Source organism: Mytilus californianus, unplaced genomic scaffold, assembly GCF_021869535.1.
Source record: "Mytilus californianus isolate M0D057914Y unplaced genomic scaffold, xbMytCali1.0.p SCAF_5, whole genome shotgun sequence".
In the NCBI taxonomy this organism is placed as follows: domain Eukaryota; kingdom Metazoa; phylum Mollusca; class Bivalvia; order Mytilida; family Mytilidae; genus Mytilus; species Mytilus californianus.
In genome coordinates this window covers 37,976,728-37,990,646 of record NW_026262701.1, presented here as the reverse complement: position 1 = coordinate 37,990,646, position 13,919 = coordinate 37,976,728, and the positions used below count along the sequence as shown (strand labels likewise).

Genomic DNA, 13,919 nt, shown 5'->3' with positions numbered 1-13,919 from the left:
GGTTCTATTGATAAAATAATGGTGTCAGAACACTCCTGGGGTGTTCCCAGTGGATTTTGTTGTATTTATGTGGCATTTACAGGGGTTCTAAGGGGGAAATTCCGTTTTAAGGTCATTTCTCAGAACAATTTTTCACTAAAAAATGAAAATATAAACTTTATGGGTACCCCCTTTGGCTTGACTTTGATATATGTGATTAAAGGGAGTATTTTCTACAATACCGTGTCCCCGTTTTTGGATAATTTGTTTCTAAATGAATTTATAGGTCTCCAAAGATGAAAGGTGAAATGAGGTTTGGCACCCAGCAGTTAAATCAATATATCTTCTTACTGGAGGCATATATTAAAAATCTGAGACACGATTTTGCAACTTGTATATGGTTGATTAAAGGGATGAAAACAAATTTTTACTACCATTTGACCTGAATGTGCCATTTCCATCCAAGTTAGAAGACCACTTTTTTGGCAATTAATGAGCTATATTTTGAGATTTATCATACCAAAAATAAATTTATCTATGGATTAAGAGAGAGTAATATTTCAGCTTTAAAATAAGTTAAAGATTTTAAAAATCCATTGAGTAATTGTGGAGAAATTAATCTTTAAAGACTGTTGGTTGGAGTCCGAAAATTCTGACTGTAGTGCTACCTTAAACAGACTGTACCAGCTAAAGGATTTACTTTTTACTCGAGGTCGGGTATTATTCCAAGACAATAAAATAGCTTCTACATAGGATTACTATCTGACAACAAAAACCAAACTTACACCCTGATCTGACATTGTAAAACAATATCTAACAATGTTCATGCATATGAGGATTATCAGATATAATAAAACCTTAAGTTATATAGAGACTTGCTCCTTTTCTAGCATATACCGAAGTACCGCATTACATATATTTTGTATTTTGTATTTTATTATCCTTTTTGGTAAATTAAAAAAAAATCTGCCATGGTATATTATAGTGTGATAAATAGTGCAGTATGTAAGTTTTAAAGTCTACTCTAATAGCTAATAATATAATATAAACAGATAATAATCAAGAAAACTTGGTTAACTTTTAGGGAAAAGAAATATACTGAAAGGAAAATCTAAATCAGTATTGTTTTTCTTTCATGCGAGCAAAACGATATTAATGATTTCGAAAAACAAATAAACATGTTAGATTATGATTTCAATCTTATGTGGGGTTACTGTATATTCTTTTGTGAAACACAGCTATAACACACGATTTTCATTTGGAACTCTGATAAATTTTATTGCTTTTCTTTGTCTTTAAAATTCAATGAAATTTAATTCATACAATAAATTCATCAGTCCAAGGTCTTTGTGTAGATTATAAGTCTGATTCAATTATATTATGTGTTGTTAAGGTCAAACAAGTATAAAGACAATAAAGACAATGACATATCTTTCATTTCAGAAATTTTGTAACCATCTCTAATTGGTTCAGGATATTGCGAATTGAATAATATTTTTTAGTTTGACAAAAAATAAATTATAAGAGTTTTCAAAAATGTGTATGTATTTCTGTATAGTTAAATCCACTTTCCATAATTCCTTTAGTACTGTATTGCTTTACATCATCTTTTTTTTCTCTCTTAACAATGTTTTATAACATTATGTGTATGTATATAACTGTTAAATTAATATATCGTTCAAAGTAAATAAAATTCATTCAGTTATATTTATTCATATTTTAAATTCCACCAATCTCTTATCGCTTGCAAATGCAATGATGCTTATCAAACAAAAGGAGAAGGGGCATTAAGGTCCGGTTTTGGCCCAAGAAAATAAAATGTTTGCCAACTATTTCAAATTGGCACATAATGTTTGAAATGCATAATAGGGTCATGATATATAAATGAAAAATATAAAGATTTTTATCTGATGACATCACAATTACATCATAATCTGTATCGTTTTCACAAAAACAATGAAAAATACAGAATTCATGTAGTTTTCTGTCGTTATTTCCATTGTGATAACATCGTGCGCAGCCAAGAAACAAAATAATTTAAGAGAAGCTTTGTTATAACTATTGACGTAGTCTCACCAAATATAAAGTTGTTTCTTGGGTGCGCACATACTTTTCCAATCTAAACTTTACTTAAAATTTGATGAAAAACAAGGAAAATCAAGAAATTTTACAAAATATGCAAATTATGTCATAGTTTGTTGCCATGGTAACACGTTCAATGTGAAATTTGTTTTTATTTTTTGAATACCTTGTTCCTTAGTCTAGTTTGGACAAATATAAGAATATATATGATAACTTTTAAATTTGCAGTAATATTTGGGCCAGATAAGGGCCTTATTGCCCTACTTCTTTAAAATATGATATACCTAAGAGCGTTTACCTCGTATCACTAGCTACGACCTTATGGCAAACATATCTGCATTAAATTAAATTCAATCGTTATGGAATGCCTATATCCGTTAAACATTTCAAGTACATTTTTATCGGTTTTCTGTCATTCAATTATCATAAAACTATAAAATTATAATCATTAGGAGTATTTGTGCAATCAAAGTTAATTTGGTACATTTTTGAAGTAAAATGAAATTTATATTGACATTCAAACTTTGTATGTCAGTTTCTGAAAAGTGAAAAATTTTCAATTACGAGGTTGTGGCATTAACCCATCGATTTGTTCCACTGGAATTTTTTTCATATATTATAAGGAAATATGTTCCAGCACTGTAAAATTTGATCCGGAACTATTTTTTTTTTACTAAATGTTAGTTCCGGGTGTTTCCCAGCTGGCACACAACATTGATTAAACATTGAATCAATGTTTATTTACTATGTTGAATCAATGTTTATTTTCTATGTTGAATCAATGTTTATTTTCTATGTTGAATCAATGTTTATTTTCTATGTTGAATCAATGTTGAATTATTATTAGATTTTGCAAATTTGTATCAACGTTGAAATCCTACGTTGAATCAACGTTGATGTTCAACTTTGAATCACTTTTGAATAATGGTTGCTTCAACATTGTTTCAATCAATATCTTAATTTGTATTCAGAATGAATTCAGGGTGAATACAATATTTAACACGGAATCAAAATTGGTTAGTGGTTGTGTTCAACTGTGTTTCCACCTAAAACTTAAGTTTCATTCATCCTGTATTTTCTGTGTGTTGCATTCCAAATTTTATACTGTAGCAATATTCAAGGTGGTGTCTTCTGAAGGCACTCAACATGCTAAATGCCATAGCAACATTCTGCTCCAGGAAACTTTATCCAAAAAACTGCTCCATCAGACCAAAGTATAAAAAAATAATCTCAGAAAAAAAATTGATGAACTGTAAATAAAATCATTGTCTGGTCATATTTGAAATGGTATGTTATAGGTAACAATGAAAAGTGGTTGGGTGCACACAACTTTGAATAGATGCCATTGACTGTCAATTACTCGTAGAAGATCAGTAATTTTCAACAATAAAACTGAGTGACCACATTCTTGTGATGAGAGCATTTTATAATATAAAAAAATAATATTTTCTTCAATTGGTATTTCATACTGTTACAACATTTAAAGTAAATATTTTCCAAATATACAAAAAAAATTCTGCAAAAAATATTTTACAGAAAATATGGTTTTGCTATTTGCATAAAATGTTTTATAACGTAAAATTAAAATGTTTTACATAAAACATCTGAAAAATATCAGCTAAATGTTTTCTATAAAATATTTTGACATACACATTATTTAATAGTCTTACTGCATGATAAAAAAGATGATTTTTCATTTCCTATCGTTAATTATCCATTTTTAGATGGTGACGTTCCCTTGTCACCATCTTACGGTGTTTATATATCTCAACTTGTACGATTCGCTCGTGTATGTAACAATGTTTTAGATTTTAACGAGAGAAATTTATGTATTACTGAAAAATTATTACACCAGGGTTTTCGATATCACAAACTAATCAAAACATTTACTAAATTTTATCATCGGTATAAGGACATCATTCGTAAATATAGCTCAACATGCAGACTTCTTATACGTTCAGGTATTTCACATCCAATTTTTTATGGAAATATTCTTTATAAAGTACAAAAATGTCAGTATTCACCTCTGAAGCTAACAAAACCTTTAAATAGACTTATTAAGAAGGGATATAGTTACGATACTGTTGTCAGGTCATTAAAGATTGCATATTTTGGCGTTAATATTGATTCACTTATAGGGTCTTTGCATCGGCACTAAACACATTTATTTAAAAACCAGTTGTTGGCATGACACGGGTTATGTTCTTCTCATATATGTTATGATGGTATGATACTAAACCCCTAACGGGAAGGATTGTGCCTGATATTCATATGATGAAGACATAATCTTTCAATCAGTTTAATTGAAGTCTGGAGCTGGCATGTCAGTTAACTGCTAGTAGTCTGTTTTTATTTATGTATTATTGTCATTTTGTTTATTTTCTTTGGTTACATCTTCTGACATCAGACTCGGACTTCTCTTGAACCGAATTTTAATGTGCATATTGTTATGCGTTTACTTTTCTACATTGGCTAGAGGTATAGGGGAGGGTTGAGATCTCATAAACATGTTTAACCCCGCCGCATTTTTGCGCCTGTCCCAAGTCAGGAGCCTCTAGCCTTTGTTAGTCTTGTATTATTTTTAATTTTAGTTTCTTGTGTACAATTTGGAGTTTAGTATGGCGTTCATTATCACTGAACTAGTATATATATTTGTTTAGGGGCCAGCTGAAGGACGCCTCCGGGTGCGGGAATTTCTCGCTGCATTGAAGACCTGTTGGTGACCTTCTGCTGTTGTCTGTTCTATGGTCGGGTTGTTGTCTCTTTGACACATTCCCCATTTCCATTCTCAATTTTATTACTGATATTTTATTCAACATTTTACAGATATAAAAATAACATTTTATTTAAACTTTATTTAAAACCCCACAAACAAAATTTTGTGGAATTAGCTCGTTTTTTTTTCAGGATAATATATAGTACTACATTTCATCAGTATCATGACAAGCAAGATACTATACCGTTGAAATCCTTGATATCTTGAAGTCAGATTTTATTCCTTCTTATACTTAAAATTCAAAAGAGTCAACATAAATTAAGCAATAATGTATTAATAAACAATCAACTTTCTTTAATGTTTATTCATTTCGTTCGTGTATATTTTAGAAATTAAGAAATGAAAACTGAAACTGTACTAAGTTCCATTTTCGTATCGTTTATATGCATTACGGAAAACCGACCTTTTCCGGAATCGACTTTTGTTTTATCACCGGAAATGATATTGAAACTTGAATTTTGAAACGAAGACAGGATATCAACAAAGAGAGCCAAGAAAATTGTTTGTTACGCGATATATACTCACTTGGTAAGAATCATAATCGGAACCAATACATCTGTTTCTAGAGGTGCGGATCAAGGTTTTGAAAAAAGGAGGCCCCTGCCGAAGGTAAGCAAATACTTGTAAATAGTCTATGCATTTATCTGATATGCAGCTCCATAAGGGGGACGGGGCCCCTAAATCCGCCACTGTTCTAGCATCTACGTACACCAATTATGAATTTGTTCATTGATATAAAAATATGGATATGTGGCTTGTGTGTTTGATTGCCAATACATCTTATCGCTATTTGTCCGCTATTACTGGCAATGGACAGGTTGGGAAGAACCCCTCAATGTAATGACTATCCCTTTTATGAGGGGTACATTTCAAGTGATAACAAATATTTTTTTGTAAAAACCACTTTTTAGTACAAATGAGCAAATATTTATATTATTTGAAGAAACTTTTCCCAAAGAACTATACATCTATCTGGTATTATATGGTCAAAACATGTCCAAGAATTTCGTAATATTCCTGGACTTATATCTTCCTTATTATTAAAAATAAGTGGAACCCTCTTTTAGAAAAAATGTTCCAAATATAATAAATTTTTCCCTTTTTAAGTTGAAAAATCGAAGTTTTTCTTTTTTCTTTTTTACAACAGTAAAACGACCCCTTGTCTCAGGGACAGTCCCTCATTTGGGGGGTTGACACCACAAAAGTTCCCGTAAAATGTTGACGTCATAATAGAAAATATTTGACACCACAATGGAAAGTAATACACTTTATCGCTATTTGTCCGCCATTACTGGACATCACACAACTGTCACAAGTTCCCGTAAAATTTTGACGTCATAATAAAAAATATCTGACGCCACAATGGAAAAGTGATTGTTGTTTGACGTCAAAAGTTCAAGCAGGATAGATTCTCGGGTCAAGCGGAAATAGCGATAAGGTGTATTATTGTATGACGTATGCTGACGTAAAAAGTTCAAGCGGGATAGATTTCCAAATACTGAAATAGCGATAAGGTGTATGAGACAGCTATCCACCAGAATTCAAATGACTTGGATAAAAGAAATTATAGGTCACTGTACGGCTTTCAACACTGAGAAAACCCATACCATATAGTCCACTTTAAAAAACCTTGACAAACAAATGTTTAATTTTTCTCAACACAATTGAAACAAAACAACTAACCGCCTACATTAAATACACATTATGAAAAACAAATGTGACAGACTTAAACCAACAACAACTATTGCAATAACAGACCTGCCAACCTTCACTCTTTATGGGGGATTTCCCCCATGAGAGGTGTTGACCTGAATTTTGAAATTCGTTATTATACAAATTTAACACCTGAAAACAGGCATTCAAATGAGTTGAAAGGGGATTTAAGCACATGCATACTGATTCAAACAATATAGTAGCAGATTAGAAAGTCTTATGACAATATAAGAGAAGCATTTAGTCATCTCGGTCTTGACTTGAAATCCCCCATGGAGATTTTGAAAACTTGGCAGGTATGCAATAAGCATGACTCAATACCTTGTTCCAAGGCACACAAACAAGTTACAATAACACTAATATAAGCACCATGTGAATATGGAGATTTTTTTTTCTAGTAAAATCAGTGTATGTATGTATTTGCAAAACAGTAAATTAAATTTCCCTTAACAGCTTAATGAACATTACAAAGACTGTAAGACTTCAGTACAAGCAAGATGATATAAACTGTTGCTTAAAGTTATATTTATTGATTCATACACACAATGTACATACAATGTATCTTTTATTTTTATAACAGGAGATAAAAGAAAAGCCATAAAGGACAAGTTCAATATGCAGGTTACAATTTGGAAGTGGCACAGGTTCTTTGGAATGTCTACAACCTTTCAGGAGAAATTTTTTTTTGAAGTAAGATTTTCATACAGAATTACTGTTATTCCATATTTAATTCAAATATTTAGCATAAACAATACATTACATGCAAGATTAAGGGCATACAATACAGAAAAGATATCTGGATATTTGAATAAATTATTATTTTTGTGACAAAACAGAAACAAGTTGTTTATTTAAATCAATCTTTTAGTCCAACAGTGTGCTTTCATAAACAACATATTTGCTTTCCTTTGAAGTATTTCAAATACATTTAAACAACTCATTTGATGACATCTGTGTGTTTCTCGGAAGTTAAGTTATTATCATCTTGCGAAAACAATGCGTAACACTTCAATAAGTTATGTATGTGCCTATAGGACTGTATCATATGCCCTTAGATACAAATGACAAATTATAAACTATGTCACTGTACAGAGTTTAACACTTAAAAAGGACAATAAGGTGTTTAATGTAGTAGGTATTTTAAAGGCCCCTACATGATACAATGTATTTAATTAGAACTAAAAAAAACCAAGAAAAGAACAGCCAGATTTTTACAAAACAATAAAAAAAAAATATGATAGACAACAATCAAAGAGTATAATGAAATAAAACTCTTGACTGGACACATATCTAGTCTAAAGTTTTTTATGTGTTTTTTCTTATAACTGAATGAAGTTCAGCGTGGCATATTGCTCTCTCTTAACACGGTCAGCCATTTATCGTCCCCTTCTGACAGACTATCATCGTTATTTGTTAAAACTTTAAAGGGGAGGGGATGTATATCTTTCAGACAACGTGGATCGTTCTCTAATAAGGGAATGTGCAAGAAGTTTATATATGAATGTAAGATTAATTTTTTTTTCAGACGCATGGCACAGCAAGAAAAAGATATAAGATACTACAAGACATTCCAAGTGATTTTGAATATGACAATTAATTGACTTTTTCAATGTATTCTTAAATAAATCAAATAGTTGATGTAAAATGGTGTTTTGTTCTCATCTCTTAAGCCAACTATCAATAATTATTGACTTAAGATGTAATCCTATTAGAAGTGTTACGTTTGAGTTTAGAAAGAGAAGTTATATTGAAAAATCTAAATTTGGGACACAAGTTTTAGTCTATGTAACTTCATCTTAAAAATGTGTATAATGTTTGCATAATGTCCAATGGCAAATATGTCATGCATGTTCAGGTTGACATATGCATGATGTGTATACGATAGGTAATAAAATTTGAGAATGAAAAACTAAACATTATACCATTATGGTAGGAATGTGGGCTTTCTTGCACTGTCTGTCGTCTGTCCAACAAATATTTTCATTACTGTTTTTCCCAAAACTGCTGATCAAGATGAGTTCATATTTGTTGAGCTGCTTGATAGTGATGAACTGTGATGTGGGAACATTTTTGTATCTGGCACCTGTGTCCTGTTTGCTTATACATTGTATTTCAAAATGTTGAATGTTCTCAAATTTTTCATTACTTTTATTAGTACTGCTGAACAGAATGACTTCATATTTGGTAAGTTGCTTGACCATGATGTGTTGTGTCTGCCATTTGGGATGTGTCAAAATTTGTAAATACTTCTTGTTTTTCGATACTTTGAATTGTGAATTTTCATATGCTTAGCAAAACAACTGATTTATTCTTGTTTGTATATAGAATAAATCACTGTGTATAAATTAAACTAATGATTTGTTATTCAAAAAAGTAGGAAACTCAATCAAAAGTACAGAAATTTTTATATTGATATGATCTAGATATCAACCAAACACATCTTCTTAAAACATTTTGAAAACATTTTTTTAGGCACAGTCTCACTTGAAAGGAAACATCCCAAAAACATTTTTATAACATTATTTGATGTTCATGATGTTTTTCAAACGTTCAGAAAATATTTCTAGAAAATATTTTTTAAAAGATTATCAAAATCTTTTATACGCCATTGGTTTTCACATTATCATGATATTTCTTGACAACATTTTAACTATATTATGCAAATATTTTAGAAAATATATTAGAAAACGTTTTAGCGATATATATTCAACCATACATTTTATGTTTTTCTCACGTTTTTTTGTGATATTTTCATGACATTAGACACAACATTTTAATAACATTAGAAAGATGTTTTTGTGTTTGCTGGGAAATAACTCTTTATCTTTGATTACCTTGTCAAAACACTACTTCAATTTTGACAGTTAAATATTAAAGGTCCAACTTGGTGAGCCATATAGCTTCTGACTTTTCATCCCAATTTTGTAAACAAGCCCCCCTTTTTTTGAGATTTCGTGTAACTGAATTGAACAGATAATTTTAGATAAATAACGATAAAATCTCTTTTCACTTTTGATTCAATCATATGATGAATTCAAATAGTCAAATGCAATGATAAAAATTCATGAGACGTTGCAAGGTAAATTGGGAATGGTAACATGGTACACATCCCCCTTTTCCTCGTAAATTTTCAACTTTTCAGTACAGTTTTCATAACAACATGATATGCTCACATTTCTAAAATACGATACTGTATTTACTGTAATCACAACAATTTATAAATACTTACGATAAAAATGTAAAAGCTGTATACAGGAAAGATACTGATAAAAACTCTGTAGAACCACCTAGTGGTCTCCAAAGCGGATACTTTGGCAAGAGAAACAACTGCGCATGCGCATATCTGAATTTGTCTTAAAATATAAATGTTAAAAATGCCGCGAGAATTAAAACCACTATTCCAATAGATCTATCAACCATTGTGTTTGTACTGATGTATACGTTTTTCTCTTTATATTGATAAAAAGAATAGAAAAGAAAAAAAGGAATGTTAACAAGATATTTGACATCAGCAGCCAAGGAAAAAGGGGGCATATTTATAGGGGAAGGGGTTGTTCACAAATTTTTATATTTACTGTATGATCCTATATGCAAGCTGGTTCTATTATTATGTATTAGGTTGGGTTGGGAATTTCTATTATTTGGGGTGCAAAGTTCATGATTAGTTTATGCTGATATATACACTGCGATTCAGTGTTTTATATATAATTCTATAATCACCACAACAATGAGGGATAAATCTACTGAATATTCTATTTTATGTGAATATCGTTGTCAATTTAAAAATAATTGTGATGTGCCCAATACTTTATTTGACAATTCTGGTATCCACAACTGGGTTTTATATATTGTTTAGCCAAAGTTGATTCAATGTTGGTATTTCAACACAATGTTAATTCAAGGTTGAATCAATTTTGAATATTTGTTGATCAACGTATAACCTAAAATTAACAAAGATTCAACGTTGATTCAACAAAGTGTGCCTGCAGGGATAGATTAACATTTTGCATTAACTTTATATCAAGCAAAAAAATCTATAGTTGTACCTGACAAATTTGATACTCAACATTGAAGTCTTTAAACAACACGAACACATTCAAAATAAGGTAAATCTTTTAGAAATTCAAATTAGGTAATTTGTATGTAGATAATATGATTAAGAAACAGATGCACAACTATGATTAACAACTGTGATAAATATTTAAAACACACTATTTCATTTTTCTACAAATTCTGATATGAAGTAACATATGTTGAATTGCAATATCATAAATAAATGTTTGATCTATACAAATTTTCTGATGGATTTTTCTTATTCTTCGCTTTTCTGCCTAATTAAATTATTGTCATTTGGGTTTTTTTTATGGATAATGTAATTAAACATTTTGCTATACTCCACAGAATCCATATTGGATGTTAACACCTTTTATTTATTACATTATCAATATAATACATGTTTTTATAATGTACTTGAACTATAACTTTAAACTCACTGATACCAATGCTCAGTATAAAAGATAACTTGTATAACCAGTGGAACATAGTTCACAGACAAGGAACTTATTTCACCAGGTAAGGAACAAATCTCCCAAACCCGGAACTTATTTCACTAGGTTAGGAACAAATTTCAAAAACTCAGAACTTATTTCACCGGGTAAATTGTGTAACTTATTTTATGGAGATCATGGAACAAATCATATAGAAATTATCTGTGAAAAAAGTTCTCCCAGAATATATTTCCTGTGATATTTGTTCCACTGGAACTTTTTTCAAAGGAACAAATTTTGGCTCACATATTCACAACTATTCTATATATTATAGTTAGACTTGGGAGGATAATAAACTTTAAAATGTTGTAATGACATGTCCATTGAGGAAGACCGTAGATTGAACTTTAGAAGTAAATTGTCGCGTTTTGTTTGTTGCTTAATTGGGTTGCTGTCTAAATAAATTATGTATACTTCACATCTCCTTTAAAATCATTCATAGAAATTAAACATTGCTTAAAATATGTTAGCATACATGTATAATTGCATTTATCGTCTGAGAGTAGTTTTTTGTTCTTCTTATATTCCCTTTTAGATAGATTTTTTAGTCTTCTGTTCTCCAACGTCTGCTATCTTGCTAGGAAGAGCTAGCTAGGTAGATCTAGACAACATCCAACTCAGCCCAATGTGGGAGCACTTATTATGTAATATGTGGAAGGGATGAGTCGCTGGGATAGGACACTATTTGAAGCTTCGTGATATTGCATGAGGTCGAGAAATTTAGGTGAAATACAAGACAAGGTTGATGATTGAATCTGAAACTAATCAGATGTCAATATTTTTTTAACAGATGCATTTAAAATCACCAAAGATTGTGTATATATATGTCTCTAAAATCACTTTCGTAAGTGTTTAAGATATTTGTCAAATCTATTTACTAGTATCTCCATTAATGGCCCTGATGTGTAGAAATGGAAGATATTTTCTATACTTTGCAAAATGTGAATTTGATTTTCAGGATTTTTTAAACCTAATTGGATAAGATTTCGATTAAAAGTAATTTCAATTCTGTATCATGTAATCAGAAGCCGTACAGGATTTTATTCTGAGTACCATCTTGGGTTAAAAACCTTGTCGGTTAAATGTAAACAAATAATTGCGCTCTTGTAGCCTAAATGTAAACAAATAGTTCCGCTCTTGTAACCTATACGGGAATGCGAAAAAAAATTTAAAATTCAGCGCCCGGGCCAAATGAAGCGCTAGCGTCTATCTAGCTAATATCACATCTTTAAAACATTATCTGATCACTCTCTGAATTTGGAGAATTATTAATAGCCCGTCGATCAAGTCCAAAAAATTGAACTGATATTTTGACCAAATACAGTACTGTTCAAAAAGACATGAAGATAATGTTTATTTACTGTCCTAATTTTTTAAAGGTCATTCAGCACTGATCATATTGCCGAAAAAAACCGTTCTGATATGGGAAAGCTACATAGAATTTTGAAGAATGGCTTTAAATGAAATCCTTTCTTGAAAAAAATACGTTTTTGAAACAGACTATACTTTTTTAAATATTTCGAATATATGATAATATTACTACTTTGGCAAGAAAAAATATTCTTGAACTACAATATTCAATGCCAAGATTAATTTTTCTACTTTGCAATTTAACTAAATCGTTGGTGTTTGCTTATGGGCATTTTTTGCCAATTTTCTCCAAATTTGCTTTTTGCTAGATTAGCATCTGAGTCACGATCATTTTGTTTAAAAACCAAAATTTATCTCCAAATTCAAGATATATACATGCTTTTCCCAATAAAAACAGTAGATATCACAAAAACGTACTATTCTCTTTATACTGTGTCGACATTCAAGCCCATCCTAGTTTCAAATATGGAAATCTATACAAATGGGAAACAGACTATTGCTTGAATGCACGTTGATGAAAAGTCCATTTGACCCCATAAATTACCGTTTCGCATTATTCCAAGCACAATGACTATTTTTAACATTTTTCAAAGCCTCATTAAAAAAAAAATATCATTTTCCTATAGGTTACAAGAGCGCAATTATTCGTTATGCATTTTCCATAGGGTACCAGTGGTGTTCCGTATATTTTTTTTTCTCGAAGGCTACACAAACTAGGGAAAAACGGGTAGCAGTTCCTGTTTCTAGACTAGCAGTGTTGCATTACAACCAAAAAAATATATATGGTCATGCGGCAAAAATTGACTTAAAATGCAGTTGAAAAAGATCGTCTATTTTTTTCGCTTAATGAAAAAAGGCATATTTTTAATGGCCCCGACGTGCAGAAATGGAAAATATTTTCTATACTTTGCAAAATGTGAATTTGATTTTCTGTATTTTTTTCAACCTAATTCGATAAGCTTTCGATTAAAAGTAATTCAATTCTGTATCATCCAATCAAAAGCCGTACAGGATTCTATTCCGAGTACCATTTTGGGGTAAAAACCTTGCCGGTAAAATGGAAACAAATAATTGCGCTCTTGTAACCTTAATGTTAACAAATAATTTCGCTCTTGTACCCTATACGGTAATACGAAAATTTTTCTAAAATTAAGCACCCGGGCCAAATGAAGCGCTAGCGTCTATCTAGCTCATATCAAATCTTCAAAACATTATCTAATCACTCTCTGAATTTGGAGAATTATTTATTGCCCGTCGATCAGTCCAAAATTTGAACTGATTTTTTGACCAAATACGTTACTGTTCAAAAAGACATGAAGATAATGTTTATTTACTGCGCTAATTTTTCAAAGGTCATCCAGCAATGATCATATTGCCGACAAAACCATTCTGATATGGAAAAGCTACATAGAATTTTGAAGAATGGCTTTAAATGAAATCATTTCTTGAAA

The 13,919-nt window shown here is 30.7% G+C and overlaps 2 protein-coding genes across 4 annotated transcripts in view; one reads left to right on the top strand and one right to left on the bottom strand.

The window, feature by feature from the left end:
* Positions 1 to 13,919, bottom strand: part of LOC127701833 (uncharacterized) — a 158,249-nt gene that overhangs the window by 126,696 nt on the left and 17,634 nt on the right. The gene's annotated exons all lie outside the window — the stretch shown is intronic.
* Positions 11,028 to 13,919, top strand: part of LOC127701834 (glucose-6-phosphate isomerase-like) — a 156,274-nt gene continuing 153,382 nt past the window's right edge. For 2 of the 3 annotated variants that reach the window (XM_052205806.1, XM_052205805.1), the window contains exon 1: positions 11,037 to 11,122. In XM_052205806.1, coding sequence (XP_052061766.1) covers positions 11,052 to 11,122 — 71 coding nt within the window. In that variant the 5' untranslated portion in view covers positions 11,037 to 11,051. Of the gene's footprint in view, positions 11,123 to 13,919 lie in introns of all 3 variants that reach the window. The other variant, XM_052205807.1, reaches the window with a different exon arrangement.